This window comes from Balearica regulorum, chromosome Z, assembly GCF_011004875.1.
Source record: "Balearica regulorum gibbericeps isolate bBalReg1 chromosome Z, bBalReg1.pri, whole genome shotgun sequence".
NCBI lineage: Eukaryota > Metazoa > Chordata > Aves > Gruiformes > Gruidae > Balearica > Balearica regulorum.
This window is the reverse complement of record NC_046220.1, coordinates 123,794-143,804: the sequence shown is the minus strand read 5'-3', so window position 1 is coordinate 143,804 and position 20,011 is coordinate 123,794. Positions and strand designations below refer to the sequence as shown.

General features: G+C 48.1%; 1 protein-coding gene across 1 annotated transcript in view; it reads right to left on the bottom strand.

Moving 5' to 3' along the window:
- FRMPD1 (FERM and PDZ domain containing 1) overlaps nucleotides 1-19,530 on the bottom strand; it is a 41,708-nt gene extending 22,178 nt beyond the window's left edge. Inside the window, exons 1-4 of the mRNA XM_075739514.1 lie at nucleotides 19,475-19,530; nucleotides 4,382-4,543; nucleotides 2,984-3,088; nucleotides 2,030-2,187 (exon numbers count right to left, since the gene is read on the bottom strand). Of these exons, the coding sequence (XP_075595629.1) occupies nucleotides 2,030-2,187; nucleotides 2,984-3,084 (259 nt within the window). The 5' untranslated portion in view covers nucleotides 3,085-3,088; nucleotides 4,382-4,543; nucleotides 19,475-19,530. The remainder of the gene's footprint in view (nucleotides 1-2,029; nucleotides 2,188-2,983; nucleotides 3,089-4,381; nucleotides 4,544-19,474) is intronic.
- Between the last annotated feature and the right edge of the window lie 481 nt (nucleotides 19,531-20,011).

Here is a 20,011-nt window from a genome sequence, read left to right as displayed (position 1 = left end):
GGGCGACCAGCACACTGTCAGTCACAACACCACCACATTGGCAGACCTCCTCCCACTGAGAACGCTCACGGCAAGCTCCTTTTCCCACCCAGCACCCACTTGCCTCAGCAACTACCTCTGGATGGCAAAATAAAAAGGGGCCAAAGGATGTTGGGCCCTGATGCCAGCTGGTGTATCACCTGTGTCCATGCCGCCTCCCTCGGGCTGTCCTCTGGCCCCACAAGCTGGCCCTGCACCACAGAAAATCACTCTTGTGCATGTCTTTTCCCTTGTCACAGCCCACCACACAGTCCATCACCTGCCCGGGGTGCAGCAGGAGGGCACAAAGGCTCTCAGGAAACCACAGGAGGACTGGGGGGTGGCAGCACTGCCTTGCCCTTCGCCCACCTGTGAGCTGTGGGCCTGCAGAGGCCTCCAGGGGCCTGGGCAGCTGCCACCACACAGTGGTCCCTCTCTGTGGGGTCTGCACCCTGGCCTGACTCTGCTGGTTACATCCCAGCAGCAGACCACGTACAGCACACAGGCTAGGGCTCGGCACTCCTGGCATGCCGCCATCCAGACCAGGGTGCTGCAGCAGTCCCCAGGAGATGTGGGCTAGTTTTCCACCATGGTGACTACCCTCTGCATCTTGGGTGAACACGGAAGAGGTCTCCTTAGCCATGCTGTCTGCTGGGAGGACACACAACAAGGGAAGAATATGGTTTCTGAGCTTTGCTTTTCAGGAGAGTAGCAGCCATGGGATCTAGGCTAAGGAGCTGGTGGAGCTCTGGTCTGAGAAGGAGTGTACATGCAGTCCCCAGCTCCACCACGGCCAGCCTGTTGGCTGAGGCACACTATTGAATTTCCCTGCCAGATAGGTTTGCCCACAAACCCACGTAGCACCTGCCACCTGTCCCTCAGGGAGACCATGGCATCAGGTATCACACATGAAAGGCAAAACACAAAGACGATCATCTGGAATTAAACACAGGGTTTTTAGCTGTGGGCTCCCACAGCAAAGCACAGGACTTAAAAGGACAGGTTTCTTTGTGTCTCGGTTTTAACAAAATGTTGATTCTTTCTGATTAGGAAAAAAAGAAAAGTGTAACAGAAAACTTCCCCATTTCTTAGACCCCAAGACTCTCAGCTAATTTAGCCACGTTACACGTGGGAAGGGGCATAAAGAGAAAATTTCACTCAGAAGTACTGTGAAAGGACAGAGACCATACTGTAGTGCATTTATGCTAAACATCCTGCAAGCATGAGCACTTGGACAGGCTGTTTCCCCAGGCAGCCGGGGGATGCTGCAGCTCACAGGGGCAGCCAGAGGCAGAGTCCAGGCCAGCCCTTCAGCCACCCTCCCCACACCACCTACCCGCCTGGCTCAGGCACAGTCTTTCTCTGGCTGTCACACTCACACCAACAGGTAAAAAGCAGGCATTTTTGCATACCCATTAAAAAAATAAAAGGTAAATAAAAAACAGATTCACAGTTTTTGATTCAAAACTCCCAAGCCACCTTGAAAGCAAAGTTATAACCCTCCCTTTTATAACTGGAAGAGTTGATCTGCTTGACTTAAGCAGAATTTCGCCTGGGCTGTCTGTAACTAGCAGTTATCCTCTCTGTGTTACAGGGCTGTAAGCCCAGAGAGCATTTTCAACAGCAGATCACCAAGGCCACTGCAGAATAAGAACTCTAATATTAGATGACATTTTTCCTTTGCATTTCAGATAAAACACCAGAAAAAACTTTGCTCTGAAGCAGCTCTTTGCATCCCTGAAGGTTAGCTGTGTCTCAGTGCAGGTGAAAGATTAGCGGTGAAGCTGCCTTTGGCTTAGATTTGTTCCATGCCATCAGAATCAGGTAGATGTTCAAGCACTCTGCACACCACAGGCATACAGGCTTTTGCCCTCAGTATTCAAGGATCACATGCCAACCAGAGGTACCTGAGAAACTCATAAATACCTGGCAGGAGTTTATCACTAAGGCCATCTGGGACAGTTCAGGCTTCTCACACCTGTGACTGTAGGGAGAAGGAAATGGTGCTTACCTGCAGTGACAGATGCAATCGTAAGAGGAAGGTTTGGACAAATCTCAAAGCCATAGTGATGGAGGACCAAATCTTTGTATACTGTAACAGTAAGTTTGACACGGCTGGCAGGCTGGCCGCTGCCATCACTGGTGCTGTCTGTCACAGACACTCTGCCCCTGTGAGACAAGAAGCCAGTGATTAAGATATAATCAGAAGATACCTTATCAAAGCGGCATAGATCCACATACATACACCTCCCCACACTTTCAGTAGGCTGCAACAGTAGACAGAGTCCCGCACTTCTCTGGGTACCCACGAGTGGCTCTGCATCGTGCAGGCCAGTAGTGATCCCCCAGGCTCCACAGAAAGCTGAAAATATCAGACCAGTGACACCAGCTGGTTGTAATCACAACTCTTTCAGCCACCCACAGCCCACACATAGAAGAAGAACTCCAGGTGTGCCCCACAGCAAGCCCTGACCTCCAGATATCACAGCAACACTTTTACTCAGCAAGGCAGTGAGAGAATTTACAGCCCTCTGCTTCTGCCAGGATCCAGTCCAGTTTAATTTTGATTCACAGACCTCAGGAAAGTAAAGCAGCTGTGTGCCAGGATTCCTTGTAAATGCAACCTAGTTTTGCTCTAAAAGCATGGGCCAATGGCAAGACACAAAGAGAAGTACAACTCCATGTTCAAGAAAAGCCTATTTTGCATTGAGCAGTATTGTATTTTTGCAGATGTGGCTGACAAAACCAGAATGTGTGAAAGCAGGAATATCTCTCCCTGGAAACCAAGGGGGATGCTTAAAAACACTGTTTTTTCTAGGGACTACTGATTGCATATTTCCCAAGAACAACTGAAACAATGAGTAAGATCTGCAACCTGTGACTGCCCCTGTTTGTTGGGAACAAGCTTGTGCTGTCTCTGATCAAAGTTATCAACAGATATTCCTTTCATAAAATCCATGTTTACCTGGATGCACCATCTCGAGAGCGATGAAGCCATTTTGCTACCATTTGCTCTATTCTACATGCTTTGCGTGTCTGGATTAAGTTAGTCTCCAAATCTTCCATTTATCTGAAAGCGATAGAAATCACAGGAAAACAGAATGATAAAAGATTAAGGAAATCTAGACACTGTTCAGAGCTACCAACACCAATTCACAACTTTCTTGTAATAAAAAGACCCATTGGCACCTTGGGAAGACCATGTGCTTTAACAGAGGATGTTAACATCTGTAAAACTTACTATGACTCTTCCTGCCCAGTCTTCCCTGCCTAGTGCTTTTGGTTAGTTCATGTTGGTGGTCGTAGTGAATTAGCTTCTCATGGCAGAGAATGATCCAGTAACCTCTGTAGTCCTTTTTCATGGTTTCTGGATCCAGCGATCTGTTATCTCACCAAGAGAAAGCTGCCGTACCTAGTCATAGGAAAGCCCTTCTCTATTTTAGTTTGGAATCTCCGAAAGACAAATTTGGTAACACCCACATGTACATTGATCCAAACTAGACACACTTCTTCCACTGACCATCATTTCAGGGACAAGTACACAGCCTTCAGCCTCAGTGGGCCAAACCCTTCAGGGCATGACAATGAGGTTTACAGCCAACTCCTGGCTGCCTTGAGGAGACAAAGCTGGTGTATTCCCTCCCTGTGACAGATTTCCTCTCGCATTAATACAGCCACAGAAATTCTACAGAGAGCAGTAATGAAGCAAAAAATTGAGTGGCTAGTGTTTTCACTAGCAGAAGCAGTCTCTACACCAAGGTCATAAGCTCAAATTTGTCTCTGATAAAACTGGTCTAGTGTACTGACGTCTACTAGTCCTGGAGCTCTGCGAACATACGTTGTTCCAGAAATCAGTAAAGTCAGCAGCTGATCCTGGGTCTTCCATTTAAGAGCTCTAATTCAACAATATGAAAACAGTAACTCACCCAACGTGCTTCTTGTGCATGTGCCCTCTGCTGTTGATAGGATGTTTTTAGTCCTACTGAACTGAAGAACTGCAGTATTAAAAGGGTTTGGCTCAGATCTGGCTAATCATTGTGACTTGCCACTAAAAATGTTCCTTCTTTTGAAGATGCAAAGGGTAGGTAGCTTCCAGACCCCAAACTGAACCTGCCAGTCGATGATTCCTCTATCAAACCAGATAAATTGCCACTTTAACATTGTGCCTTCCAAGACACAGAAAGCCTGTAGCAACATACCATTTTCATTACTCATTCAAACACTGTAAAGAACTGTGGGCTGCAAGTGAACCAAACACAAAATGAAACAAAAAATACATCTGCATTTACAAGAAGCCATGAATAATATCAACTCTTTGTATTTCATTTGTATTGCAGCAAGGAAACAGAATTATTATAGCCACCTTTCACACTTTGTCTTCTGGTCAGCTTGCAAGATTTGTATGACCTGAGCTCTTCTCTTGTGTCTTCTGCTGAAACAGTAAGTTCTGCACATCAGGGACATTATCTGTTATGCTGGGACAGTGCACAGGACATTGGGCTGCTGGTCCATAGCAGGAGCTCTGCTGTAACAGAAAGATTAGTAAGTTAACTTCAGAATAACAAGATATAAAAGAGATGGTTGGAAGCTGACGGAAATGAGGCACAAAACATTTTGTCTAAAAACAAACTGGACCTCTTCCCCTCAGCACCCTCCCAACTCACAACACTCTACCCCAAATTCAACTTTTCAAACAAGGATGAGAGGACAGGACCAACATTTGTTGATGTGTCTTTCCCTCTCAGGAAGCCATTCTGGCCCATTTCACTACCTGCCTGTGTAGCAATGGACTGAAAAGAAGGCCATAAAATTCAACCCTTCAGCAGTTCATTCACTGAACATTCTTTTGGCTGCTCTTATGCAATACAATTCAAAATTGCTCCCTCAGCCACACTGCTCCCATATATGCCTCTGAGCAGCATCTCTGAACCAAAAAACGAGTACCCTTGCAATGAACTGGTGTTTTCTGAAGGAGACTAGAGTTTGTAGGATGGGAAATCTGCTCCCTTTCCAGAGGGTGACTGGGAAGTAACCACAGAACAAGTAGAAGCATAGCAGTTCTGCAGCCTGAAAGACACACATAGGACATGTCAAACCAAGGCCTGAGCAGTCATCATGTATGCTTAGCATGTTCTGTTTCAACTTCAGTATTTCACTGTTCCTGACAGTCAGCTCCATAGATACTGTAACACTCATGCAACAGCATGGCTGCAACCATCTTCTGATTTTGACATAATCTCTCTTCTCAATAGCATAAGGTGCTTTTGCTTCCTACATCCCTTCAACTGCTAGTATTCCCCTCTGAGCCATGGGGAAAGTCCTGCTTGCAGCTAGTCCTTCTCCCAAGAGACTCTCTGTCTGGATGCCTAGGAGTTCATCTGTTTCAGCTACCAATGCACTGACATCAACTGTTCTCTGGTGCTCTCTCATTACTTTCATGTGCAGCTCCACCCTCTACCTCTACCCCATATTTTTTGCAAAAAGGATAGCCTTTCCTTTCTATGCTTCTGCTGTGCTTCACAAAACAGAATTTCTGGAGAAAGTCTCTTAACCTGCAGGACAAGGAGGAAAAGCTTGAAGAACAAACATAAATGCTTAAAAAACACAGATGGAATACTACAAGAGAAAAACTCCACATTGTCCTTTCAGTAAACCAGAACGTTTGAGCCAAACAATAGGTGTTTTAGAAGACGCAGTCTTGGCAGATATTTCCCTACAATAGTGTGAAACACAAGGTAGCAGCTCTCTTTCTCATGGTGTCCCCAGAGCACACAGCACCTGCATGTGTGCTGAGTGGGATGGGGTTATCCAGCCTTTTGCACAGATCCATCATGCATGTGCAGCTGGCACCTCCTCCTTGTTTCAAAGATGTCCTACAAAAGCTCTGACCTGAGTTCTTCTCCCACCTGCCCTTTTGCAACTATTTTTGAGCCAAGCCCTTTAGCACATCACTAAGCAGCTTGAGTGGGCTAGGATCCTAATACACAAAGATACTTAAACTCTGTCAGAGGAAACTAAGACTTGCCAGGTATTTGCATGGCTAGCTGACCCATCCAGACAACCATTTCTTGGTGTCTCAGAGGAAACGCGGGTGGGTGATTCTGGCTGTTCAACTTGAAGATCACAGCTTTGGCAAACCTCAGAGCACGCACCCACAGGATGGTACGACAGACAGCAAGGCCAGGAAGTGCATTGTCTCCTGCATGGAGGAACAGAAGACACAAGGAGAACTGGCAGCCTTCTCTGTCTGTACATCATGCAACCCTGTCACAGCAGCAAGAATACTGCTACCCCACCAGCCACCTTTTCCACAGCCTCCCTTTCAGCCCCTGCAGTGGCACAGCAGGTTCATCTATTCTATCCTTGCTGCAAACAAGGACAACATAGATCTGAAATCACATCACTCAGTTCTTGTCCACTCCGAAGTGGAGCAGAAAGTTGGTGGCAGCCTACCATAGGAGGAGGGTAAGCTGTGAATAAATGTGAGCCAACTGTGCAATCAGGAAAAAGGGACTGAATAGAGGAGTATTCAGTCTGCTAGCCCAGATCTGACTGGCAGGAAAAAATAAACAAAACACAACAACTTTCACGGAGTTATACTGATGGGTGGAAGTTTCAGATTTGATTTTATTTTTACCATGAGAGTGAAGTATCTGACCCTTACTGTGGCAACAAAAACACTCATGATCACGCATGATACATGATTGCAGGTGCATCCTCATAAGGCAAATGGAGAGGAATTCAAGTTTTTTGTTTTAAATTTCCTGAAGCTTGGGGTCTGATTTGTTTTAAATACTGTGAATCAGTAGCTATGACACAAATATTAGTGTGAGAATACATGTATTTATAGCAGATGTAGAACAACTACATTTTCTGCTTTATGAAAAACACTGTTCTACCTGAAAAGCAGATTATCAGCATTTGCCTTACCATTGTTGTTGCCAGCCCTGCTTACGGTGTCAATGGAAGATGAAGCCAGACTTGGCAGCAGGTACCCAATTACTGTAATTTGCTCTCTGCGGGGTTTAAGGAGCCTGTGCAGCTACGCAAAGATTAATACAGTACTCCTGCCTCACATGTGCATTTACTAAGGGAGTAAAGGGCTTTTAAGGCTTCTTCCACCCCCCATCTTCAAGTCAGCCTCCCAGCCACTCTGCAGTAATGCTTACAGCGGAGATAATCAGGAGAGCAGTCATCTCTGGCTTCTAAGCTCCAGCTAATCCTATGCAGCCGTCACAGGAAGCTTTGCCATGTGCAACAAGGTTGTCTGATCATGGAAGACACAAACCCCACCTCTGACCACCCTAAAATGCCAGGGACCCCAACACTAGCAGCAACCTCTGCAGCAGCTGTGGGGGAGACCATTTCTTTTGCAGATGTGTCTACAAGTTCTAAACACCTGTTTCCCTTAACTAGAAAAGCCTTAGGACTTGCAGTCAAAATTCGTGGTGTTGAAAATACAGGCAGTAAGATTCAATGGCAGTGAGTGCCATGGCCCAAAGTGTAAATACAGTGCTGGTCCCCTCTGCTTTTCGTTGAAACCAAATCTCTCTTTTGACACATGGTCAAAACCTGTGCACTGGGTTAGATCTTTAAAAAGCAGCCTGCTGTTCCTCAGGAGGGGCTCCCAGCTCCAAAAATGGCCTCTTGTCCTTTTCCAAATGATCCTTTATGGGGCTGACAAGTCTCCCAGAGGCAGAAAGACTGCTGGTACTAACACCATTCATTGCTGCTTCATCTTATCTTTCCTCTTATCCTTTGACAGATGGCTAGTTCCAGACCAGAGCTCTTGGGCTTCAAAGTAATCACAGTGATGTTGAATTTCAGCAGTTCCCCTGGAGAAAAAGCAGAGGTGTCTGTGCCATACTGTCGTGGTTTCGCCCCAGCCAGCAGCTAAGCACCACACAGCTGCTAGCTCACCTCCGTCCCTCAACCGCCCTCCCTGCCCACCCCCCTCCCCCCAGCACGGGATGGGAAGGAGAATCATAAGAAAAAGGTAAAACTTGTGGGTTGGGATAAGGACAGTTTACTAGGACAGCAAAGGAAGTGGAAAATAACAACAACAGTACTTAGTATATACAAAGCGGGTGATACACAATGCAATTTGCTCACCACCAACTGATGCCCAGCCCTTCCAAGAGCAGCAGCCCCTCCTCCCCAGCCAGTTCCCCTTTATATACTGAGCATGAAGTCATATCATACGGAATACCCCTTTGGCTAGTTTGGGTCAGCTGTCCTGGCTGTGTCCCCTCCCAGCTTGTTGTGAAAATTAACTCTGTGCTAGCTGAAAACCAGGACACATGCACACAGTGCTATGAGGATGCTGCACTCCACAGTGGTCAAAAGGAAGGTCAAAGAAAGTGTAACACCTCCCCCAGTAAACATTACTGGCAAACTGGTAACAATGGATGAGGAGAAGGCTGAGGTATTCAACATCTTTTTTTGCCTCAGTGTTCACTGGCAACCTTTCTTCCCTCACCCTCAAGTGAACCTCAAGGCAGGGACAGCACTGTGAGAGAAGATCAGGTTTGAAACCACCTGAGGAACCTGAACATACATGTCTATGGGACCTGATGAGATGCATCCCAGACTCCTGAGGGAATTGGCTGATGTAGTTCCCAAGCCACTCTCCATGATATTTGAAAAGTCATGGCAGTCAGGTGAAGTCCTAAGTGACTGGAAAAAAGAAAATGTTGCACCCATTTTTAAGCAGAGTAGAAAGGAGGACACTGGGAACTACCAACCTGTCAGCCTTACCTCTGTGCCTGGGAAGATCATGAAACAGATCCTCCTAGAAGCTATACTAAGGCACATGGAGGACAGGGAAGTGATTCAAGACAGCCAGCCTGGCTTCACCAACAGCAAGTCTTGCCTGCCCAACCTAGTGGCCTTCTACGATGGAGTGACTACATCAGTGGACCAGGGAAGAGCAACATCATCTATCTGGACTTCAATAAGGCCTTTGACGTGGTCCCCCACAACATCCTTCTTTCTAAATTGGAGAGAGATGGATTTCATGGGTAGACTATTTGGTGGATAAGAAATTGGCTGGATAGTCACATCCAAAGGGTAGTGGTCAACAGCTAAAGGCCCAGATGGAGATCAGTGATGAATGGCATCTATATTGGGACAAGTACTGTTTATTATTGTCATCAATCACATAGACAGTGGGATCAAGTATCCTCAGCAAGTTTGAAGAGAAAACCAAGCTGAGTGGTGCAGCTGACTTGACTGAGGGATGGGATACTGTTCAGAGGGACCTGGACAAGCTCAAGAAGTGGGGCCAAGTGAACCTCATGAGGTTCAATAAGGTCAAGTGCAAATTCCTGCACCTGTCAGGGCAATCCCCAGTATCAATACAGGCTGGGGGATGAAGGGATTGAGAGCAGCAGCCCTGCAGAGAAGGACTTGGGGGGTACTGGTGCATGAAAAGCTGGACATGAGCCTGCAACGTGCACTTGCAGTGCAGAAAGCCAACCATATCCTGGGTGGCATCAAGGTGGGGCAAGGAAGGTGATTCTGCTCCTCTACTCTGCTCTCATGAGATCCCACTGGGAGTACTGCATCCAGCTCTGGGGTCCCCAGTACAAGACAGACAGGGAGCTGTTGGAGCAGGTCCAGAGAAGGGCCACAAAAATGATCCAAGGGCTGGAGCACCTCTCCTATGAGGACACACTGAGAGAGCTGGGGTTGTTCAGCCTGGAGAAGAGAAGGCTCTGGGGAAACCTTATTGTGGTCTTTCAGTACTTAGGGGGCTTATAAAATGGGGACCAACTTCTTAGTAGGGCCTGTGGCGACTGGACAAGGGCTAACGATTTTAAACTAAAAGAGGTGAGATATAAGGAAGAAATGTTTTACAGTGAGGGTGCTGAAACACTGGAACAGGTTGCTCAGAGAGGTTGTGGATGCCCCGTCCCTGGAAACATTCAAGGTCAGGTTGGACGGGACTCTGAGCAACCTGATCTAGTTGAAGATGTCCCTGCTCATTGCAGCGGGGTTTGGCATAGATGACCTTTAAAAGTCCCTTCCAACCCAAACCATTTTATGATTCTATGATTTTACCTCCTGTGTAGCTGGTGAGACATCCTCACACTGTGCAGTTTAGAGACAAAGCAGGGCTGGTCCCTGCCTGGGCTACACCAACTTGTCACACATGGTCTTTGCTGTAAACCAGTTATCTGCTATGTGCTGCCCTCACAAGCTCTGAAAAGCAAAACCTGCAGCAGCAGGGTGTCCTCTTTCACCTTATGGCCAATCCTTAGTTTGGAGAACAGCACAGAGAAGCCCTTCAGCTCATGCTCAGCCTCACTGCTGTCAGAAAGCCACATTTTTTTCCCACCTGCTTCAAGAGATAACAGGGAAAGCAAAAGAAAGGTTCAGCCCAGGTTCTTGTGGAAGTCCTCCCTAGCCAATGATCACACCTAACTCCAGAGAAAGCCTGGGCTCCTGTGGGAGGAGAGACCCAGTCTCTGGTCCCTCAGACAAGGAAGGAGTCTTCACCCTCAACACCAGAATCAGGTGTGGAGCTGCTTGGGTCAGGCAGATGCATGTGCAGGAGAACAGGCAGGTTCTCACACAGCTGAATGCACATCTCTGCTGACCAGCAAGGGGAATCTGGGTTATGTAATGGTTCAACTACAGGTTAAGGAAGTATTGATAGAAATGGTGATGTCTGTTCTTGTCCAAATACTACCAAAGGGTAAGCATGTTCTTTGCTTCCTAGGCAGGCAGCAGAAAACTAAGTAATTTTTGATGAACATAGTTCATTATGAGCTTGGGCTGCATCAGAAAACACTTTTGGCAGGACTAGGCATCTCTGCAGCAAAGCTTTTGAAGGTCAGCCAGCCCTGACAAGACACTGGGACAGAACAGTAATTTACAGATTTGCCACATAGTAGCCTCTAAAGATGTTCTCCGAGATACTGTCAGGGGAGATAGCTGGGCCAGAGGACCAGGATTAAAGCTTCCATGGCAACCTGCACTCACACCAGAATGCAAGCAAACCGCATCTGGGAAGATGATACTAGAAACCCCTCCAAGAATGCTTCTGCCTATGTAGCACTTGGCTCACAAGGGCTCTCCTCTTCTTAGGAGACATTTTACCTAAGACCTTGAAATGCTACTGAGATGCTCAGACTCGTGATTTGAGTTCTGCCTGGAAGCAGGAGCAGCTGGATGGCACATGGTCACAGAGGCAGAGCATGCGTCCACAAGTGCAGTCTAACAGCCAGCACTAACCTCCCAGCTTCCCCATCCCCTGAGACTCTCCCCAGGCTCATCTACATGCAAACACAGCAGACACTGGTCCAGTGTCTGGACCAAGGTGGGGGGGTTTTTTTTTGGTTTGGAGGTTTTTTGTTTGGTTGGTTTTGTTGTGGCGTCTCCCCCCCCTGAAACTGAGGATTGCTACAGGCCCCTGTCACAGCTCCCATCTCCAGCCCCTGCAGTGCAGCGAGTGAACAGTTAAAGAAAAAGGAACATGAGCACACGGGCTGGGGTGAGCCATGCTGCTGTAGTTATTTGGCTGTGATTCAGCTGCTCCTGTTAGTTTCCACAATCACACAAATAACATAACTCTTCCAAAAATTTAAAAAAAAAAATTAAAAAAAGGAAAAAAATCACTGTGGTCATCGGGTCTTATAAGTCAACGCAATATAAGCAGGAGAAGTTTTCCCTGCACAAATCTGTGATGTTTCCCAGGCTTTTGTGGAGACAAGCTGCATTCACGTGGGGCTTGTCCAGATCACAGGCCAGCCCAAATTGTCCACACACAAGCTTCTGCCATATGAGAGTCATTGGCCCATTTGGGTCTCATCCTGCTGCGCATGAAGGAAGGTCCGGAGCAGGATCCTTCCTGTGGCCACAAACATCCTTTTGTGTCGTGATGTCAGTCCCCTCACCCATTACAGCAGCACTGCTTCTCCTTACAAGGAGACATAACACTGCTCCTCACCCCCATGACACTGCTGAACATTGCAAGATGTCACTAATAGGTTTGAGGTCTGTTCAGCAGAGTTTATCCTCCACAATCTTAAGTCAGCTGCTTGTCTGATCACCTCTGGGGCCTTGGTTATAATTGCTTTGGTATCACAGGATGGCCTGCTCTCTTAACAAGGACTTCACAGGTGCGCTGATGTCCCTCTGACCACATGGCAGTCCTGAGCTCTTTAGCCCAGCCCCTCCATGTTAGGGAAGCTGAGCTGAGACCCAAAAAAAAGAGCAGCTTTGACTTGGTTAAAAGGGGAAGGAGCCCTACAGCACCAGCCAGTGGGTCAGCAAGTTCATGATCTAGCGCTGTGCAGAAGTATGGGTTACATCCCTCCAGGCTGGTCAGGAGGCAGCAGACTGTTGTCCCAAAACTGGGGTTTCATTTACCTGATGTGCAATACACCAATATACACACAGAGCAGATGTATTTTATTGCATATTTGTGCAGATATGGGTGTCTGTCCCAAGACAACACACCAAAGCTCCAAATCAGTGGTTATTTATACATACAACATTAACATATTCATCTTCCTAATACATATGCATTGCTATTCTATTAAATGATTGGTTTAGATTTCTTGGTCTAGCGTGTAAACTAGAATGCATGCTCAGTTCCTTTCTCTGCCTTTATCTTTTGAGTAGGTGGTATAATTGGGGTAGTCAGTCCATGGGTCAGTGGTCGCAATTCCCCCTGCCAGAATTAATTTTCCTCTAGTTTTCCGGTACTTTTGGCAAGTCCAAATGGTTCTTCAAGGCTTGTTGGTCAAACTAACAATTTATCAGTTACACTTCTACTTCTTGACAATTACATCTTAATTAGTACATTGTTTGGATAAACATTAACTAACACAGGGGTAAGACTATACAATAGTCGTCCTTAGTAGCAATAATCTTGGTTACATTTGATTTTGCACCAACACAATCTTACATAGTCTTCTGTACATTTTCTGGTTCATCTACCGCCATTGGCAGCCAGAAGGAGAACCTGTGCTGTGCCAGAAACACATGACCTTGTCTGCCAAGCAAAACCAGACAAGTCCAGTACTATCTGATTACAGTGCCACTGTGCACAAGGCTTCTCCAGCCATTGAAGCAAGCACTCACCACTTTGGATTGCCATCCTTTCACTGAGCAGGGAGCAAGTTCCGGTTTGTCAGCTGTTGTCACCAACTACCTTAGGCAAAAGCACCAATCTGACTTAAGCCATCAATGCATTTTGGGTTTTAGGCCTTTGTTTCTACAGAATCAAAGTACTTTGTACTTGAATGCCTCATCACAGCTCAAGCAAAGTGACAGCCACCACCACACCCACTCGTCAGCTCATCCTTAGAACCAGGGCAGCTTCTGACCCCAGGAAAAACGGACCCACACCACAGGACAGACTGCAGCAGCCTGAGGGAGTGTCATTTCTGATGCCTCCTGCAGCTACTTAAGAAGTCAGTCTTTGACTGGACTCCCACAATGCACTATATCCTCCAGTCTTAAAGGAGAAAAGTAGCACATCATGTGTTAACAAAGCCATGAAGTGTTTCAGGAGGTACAATCCCGGTCAGAAACACCATGTGCCCAAGCTGCAGTTCCCACAAAGTGCTGCCAAGTCATAATATTATTTCCTTCTCATCCAGAAGGGAAAAACCTTTGATGTTCAGCACTTTATAACATCAGGAAAAGAATTACCACGACTAGCATGCCCCCAAGAAAAAAACCAAAACCAAACAAAACCCAACCGCCACTGTTCCTTTCTAATGTTATTGGAAAGCCAGGCTTTCACATACAAACAGCTGCTGCCAGAAAGAAAGAAAACACAAATAAACAAAAAAACTTTCCACCTGCTGTAAGTCTACAACAGTCAGCAGGAGAATTTTGAGCACTTGGCAACCCAGGGAAGACAGGAGAGATTCTGCTCAGGCCATGGTGCTTCTGAACCCTGCCTGATGCAACTGCTGCAAACACAAGAGACTTCCCAGGAACAGCAGGGAGACCTCCAGAGACACCACCTGTGCTGCCTGTACTTGCACATTCCAACTACTGAAGTCCTCTGATCTTCCTCTTTCTCACAGCACTGGTCAGGTTTTACATGGACACATCTGTCTCTGAAAGAACATATCTTCACAGGTGCACGTCATTTGTGACAGAGCTTCTTAGACCCCCCAGCCACACCCTTCAGGTGCTCTTCACAGGGGAACCTGCAATGCAGTTCCCTGGACCAGCATGGGGTTGAGGTGCCCATGGAGGTGAGGAATGGCATGAGACCCCATGCATCCTGCAGATACACAGTTTACTGGTGGGGGAACAGATTCAGCACTGCTGGCAAGGTGGCTCCACACCCAGCCCTGGAGCAGGGCCTTGTTGCAGCAGAACAACAGAAGAGACCAGTGGCCGCTGTCCGGCTGAAGGATGAACCTGAAGCTCCAAATGAGCTACACCCTCCACAGCAATCACCTAAGAACAGCCATTTTCCAAAAGGCCCAGAGGAATCCATCATGCTGGCATCCTTAAGCAAAAGCCAAGTAACACCTGGCCAGATCCAGGGAGCCAGGAGTACATCCTGCAATTTGCCTGAGAACAAACACAAACATCAGAGGAGGAGGGTGACTGGCACCGCCAGATTCACAGATTGGTAGGGGTTGGAAGGGACCTCTAGAGATTTTCTAGCCCAACTCCCCTACTAGAGCAGGATCACCTAGAGCAGGTTGCACAGGATTGCATCCAGGCAGGTAGTGAGTATCTCCAGAGAAGCAGAATCCACAACCTCTACAGGGCAGCCAGTTCCAGTGCTTGGTCACCCTCAGAGTAAAGTAGATTTTTCTCATGTTCAGATGGAACTTTCTGTGTTCCAGTTTGTGCCCATTGCCCCTCGTCCAGTCACTGGGCACCATTGAGAAGAGTCTGGCCCCTTCCTCTAGACATCCACCTGACGTGGTTTAGCCCCAGCCGGCAGCTGAGCACTACGCACTGCTCAGAAACACGGCAAAGCCTCGAGGGTTGGGATAAGGACAGTCTACTGGGACAGCAAGGGAGAGGGAAACAATCAACAACAGTGCTGATAACAGATATTCACAACGGGTGATAACAGAAAACAATTTACTGATCCCACACACTCAGCCCATCATGGAGCAACGCCACCCCTGCCCGACTAGCCCCCTTTTACAGTGAGCATGACGTCCCATGGTATGGAATACCCCCCAGCCAGCTTGGGTCACCTGTCCTGGCTCCTTGTGACATTAACTCTATCCTTGCCAGAACCAGGACACCACCCTTTAGATATTTATAAGCATTGATCAGATCCCCTCTCAGTCTTCTCTTACAGACCCAGCTCTCTCAGCCTTTCCTCATACAAGAGAGGCTCCAGTCCCCCTAATCATCCTTGTAGCCCTCTCCTGGACTCTCTCCAGTAGTTCCTGTCTTTCTTGAACTGGGGAGCCCAGAGCTGGACACAGAACTCCAGATGTGGCCTCACCAGGGCAGAGTAGAGGGGGTGGAGAACCTCCCTTGACCTGTTGGCCACTGTCTTCTTAATGCCCCCCAGGACACCACTGGCCTTCTTGGCCACAAGGGCACACTGCTGGCTCATGGAGAGCTTGTTGTCTACCAGGACTCCTAGGTCCTTCTCTGCAGCACTGCTTCCCAGCAGGTCAACCCCTAAACTGTACTGGTACCTGGGGTTGTTCTTCTGTAGGTGCAGGACCCTACATTTGCCCTTACTGAATTTCATATGGTGTCTCTTTGCCCAATTCTCACACCTCTCACAATTATATCCATTGCTGCCACACACTCTTGAAGACGGTCTCTTTGTCTCTTTTAGCTTGACCAGACATGCTAGAAGTCTGGTGGCCAGAAGTCATTAGTCACCACGAGCACAAGTTAGCCGTTCACTGCTGCTCTCTCCCAGCCAATCTGCAGGTCAGTGCCAGCTGTTAGCTGTCTTTCTGAAGTCACTTGCACGTCTGGCCTGTACCATTATACCCTTATTGTGCTCTGGTTTCCTGCAGACATAAGAGGCTTCCAATCTGAATATGAGTTTTAAAATATGAGGTTCTGCATGCAAAGACTTCAGGCACCAAATAAAAATCATTTTAGCAAAGGCCTTACATTCTTGCCTTGCTCATATATTTAGAGCAGAAGTAGAGAAGTAAGAATAGCTTTGTGTACGGTTCATTACACAAAAACTGAAGAAAATGATGAACAGAATGTTCAAGATGGAAAGGAGAAAAATCAATACTTCCCCTCCTGAACAGCTTTCACTTCTAAAAATAGACTTGTGTGGAAGTGTGTGAAGACTTTCATCCCTTCAGCTATACCTCTCTGGACAAGAACTGCCAGCACAGAAGGAATGCTCCCCTCTAATTTCCTGCGTTAGCTTTCCAAGAGTAACTTCTTTTCATGGTGATGAAAACAACTGCCTCTGAGTGTATAGTTGGATCCTCTTCCTCAGCCCCTGTACGAAATCAAGCAGCTCACGCCGTTAGCAACAGTTTCATGCCACTTGCAATTTGCACAACAAGGAAAAAAAAAGATTCTGTGCAGAACTCCACATATTGGTACTGATCTCCATGCCCTGGTGCAAAGCTTGAACCAACAAACATGCCTGTGAAGTTTGGCACTTTGGAGTACTTCCAGTGTCTTCTTCGGATTGTTCGCACAGAAGAAAACCCACCTCAGCTTATACAAGTTCAGGGCAGGCAACGCAACAGGTTCCTCTATACCTGTTCATAAAGATGATCTATTAGCGTGTGTTGGATTTCACCAACCATGAAGACTACACTCTGGGAAACAACTTTTGCATAGCCTTTTGGCAAATGCCAAGAAAGGAAGAATAAAGAAAGGGAAAATATATGGACTTGAAAAATATTGATTTGTGAATTTCATGCTGCATACAGAGCCATTTCACAAAAGCCTAAGAGCTTCTCTTCGGCTTTAAAAATGCCAAGCTCTTCACAAGCATTAGAGCCCAGATAACTAAACAGCATTAAACATGCTGCTCTATTTGCTAGCAGCTTGCTTAGCAAGAATTTAGAGGGTAATTTACTAAAATTTAGAGGAGCAAAACCCAGGACAAATTAGTGCTACACTTGGAAATGTGTGCCAAATGCCTGCTACCAAATTAAAGAAGAAAGGAATCTCCACCACACCAAGCTCCACACTTGGCTGCAAGCCCAGCTGCTCCAAAACACTGCCATTTCTGCTGCTGAGCCACTGTTTCCCATAGCAGTTGCAGCTGGTACAGAATATGACCAAGAAGCTTTGGTCAAAAAGAACTTCACCTGCCATTTCCTGGAAGGCCTCACTGGCTTTTTTCAAGCCCTCTGTCCATACAGGGCCCACCTACCTCTTTACTCTTGTGTAAGAAAGCCCTGTCTCCACATCACTGTCTCTATTATCTCTTTAGTATCATGGGGCTGGACAGAGGGCCAGCCTCTTCCTTTCAATTGTGCTGCATCCTTGCAATTACACCAGTTCACCCTTGCTTTGGCCTTCCCACCCAATTTGGTCCCAGAGCTTACTCATCAGTCTTGCCAGAGTTGCACAGGCTGATTTACAAATGGAGGGTTGGAGCAAGTTAGGTGCCTCTCTAGCTAATGTCAGCTGGAATTTATGCAGGGAGAATGAAATGATGCCTTGCAAACTTCCAGATTTTTTTTTTTTCTTTTCCAGCTTAGATTTTTATCAGGTTGTATGAAAGCCCTCTGAACATTTCTCCCTCTGCCTTGCTACAGAGAATCTCATATGGCAGTGGGAACAGCACCACAGAAAGAGATTATGCAGAAGAAACAGTTCGCTGAAGGCTTCCTATCTAACATGACTATCATTTCCATCTCCAATTCTGAGATTCTTCTGGGCCAGTAGGACTGGTCCTCCAGGACAAGACCTCCATGACTAATGGGCTTCCTAACATTTCTTGCCTTATAGCTCCTCTAGACCATTCAGCCTTATCTCCCACACCTCACTGGCAGGTTAAGTCAGCCAAATCTGCCAGGAAGGAGAAATTTCAGCTAGCTCCCCACTACTGTGGTAAACCCACCTTCAACAAGGGAGCCAGAGACAAGCTGTTGCAGAGAGTTACTAAAAGCACACGATGCTCAAGAGGTGGAGATCAGCATGCACATCCAGAACAGGATACCCAGGCAAAAGCTAGCAGCTGTGTTTTCAGTGGTTAGATAGCCATCATGAGCACATACAAATGTATCAAATCCAATCATTTCAGCCAGCAATGCAAATCTGTGGCACCTACCATGCACTTCGACGCCACCCTGATCTTATCAGCTGTCCTTCATGGAGTTCTGATCTCTGTGCTCCAGCTGCCACACAAGACCACTGCCCTTGGTGATGAAAAAGCTCTCCACAGAGTGCTGCACCTCATGCGTGCATGTTAAAGTCACTCCGGCTTCTGCTCCCTCAAGCTCAGGTAAAATTTCTCTCACAATATTTTCCCATTGTGGTTAAAAAGCCAAAATCATTGTGAATTCCACAACAGAGAGGTGTTGGGGTTTTTCTGTTTGCTTGTTTTGTTGTTGGGGCAGGTGTGTGCATATAGCTTCCTCCCATGAAAATTAGCTCACAGCATTTGGTGTGAGAACAGGCCAGAAAACGCTAAACAAGTCACCTAAATGAAAAGAGAGGCACACAAAACTCAAGGTCATGAATATTTCATTCACACAGACTTAGCAGAAGTGGCTGCCACCGAGCAATGCAGGTATCTCTGGATAACAGCAGGACAGTAGAACAAACCTCAGAGCCACCACCTTTCTGCTAGACCCCTGTATCAGTATGGAACAATCTCTTCCTTTGTATCAGCCTAGCCACCACCACCTGAGCCAGCGCGGCAACAGTCATTTCTTTGATGACAGCCAGTTTTGGGGCAGACATCCCTGGAGCTGGCCATAAATTCCAGTAGCAAAGCAATTTTCCACGTGGCTTTTGAGAAATACTCGATGCGAAGCGAAACCAGCAGCACTACTTACTGCAACACCTCTTTCAGCCAAAAGCGCCAGTTTTGACCGTCTCGGCTGACACGCGCTGCTCTGCACCTCCGCTGGCACCGCCAGCAGCGGGACCCAGCCCGCCCCGCCCGCGGCGGCAGCGCCGGACAAGGCGCAGGGAGCGCAGCGCCGCGGCCCCGACTCTCTCAGCCCACTCCTCGGCGGGGGCTCCCGTGGGGCGGGGCCGGGCAGGTTCGCGGGCGCAGGGAGACCCGCCCTGGGAAGCCCGAGGGGCAGCCGCGGCCCCTGCAAAAGGCGCCGGCCTCGGCCCTGGCTGGGCTCCGCCCGACACCACCCGCGCTGCCGCCGGGAGCGGGCCGGCGGGGGGGCAGCCCGCCTTGCCGAGGGCCCCGAAGCCGCCGCGCCGTCGGAGCCTCCTTGGGCTGCCTCCACCCGGGGCCGGGGGTCCCGCAGCTCCGGTACTCCTGGGGCAGGAGAGGACCCACGCCCAACCCAGCCGCCGCTGCAGGGAAAGGCTCCCCCGTTACCTGTTGCCGGGAGCGAAGCGACGAGCTAGCGGTGGCGGCGGGGCAGGTACGGCCTCTGCCCGGGAAGGCGGGGCCGGGGCAGCGGGGCGCGGCGCACCGCCTCCCCGGGGCCGGGCCCCCGCCCCGCCCCGCGCAGCCCGCTAGCCGGGCGAACCCCCTGCGCCCAGCTTTTTCCTCTCCTCCTTCTTCGCCCGTTTCGAGACCCAGGCGCGGTGGGCGGCACGTCCCCAAAGAGAACCCGCGCTTGGACCCACGATAGCCCCGTCGATAAAGACAATTAAGGCGCTCCCGTTTGGACAGAAAATTGGTCAGCTGCAGGCAACCTTACACCACCTGATGCATCTGCACTGGCTTTTAGCGGCTGTGTCTGACTCTACACCACATTTCAAAGGAAGTCCCAAGTTTTCCCAGCCTCTGGAACGTTTTGGAGATGCCAGAACTAGCAGCCTGATAGAGACGAAGCTGCTGCATTTCCTTGCCCCCCAGGTCACACCAGCAGCGAAACAGAATGTACTCCCCAAAGGCACGTATAAAAAC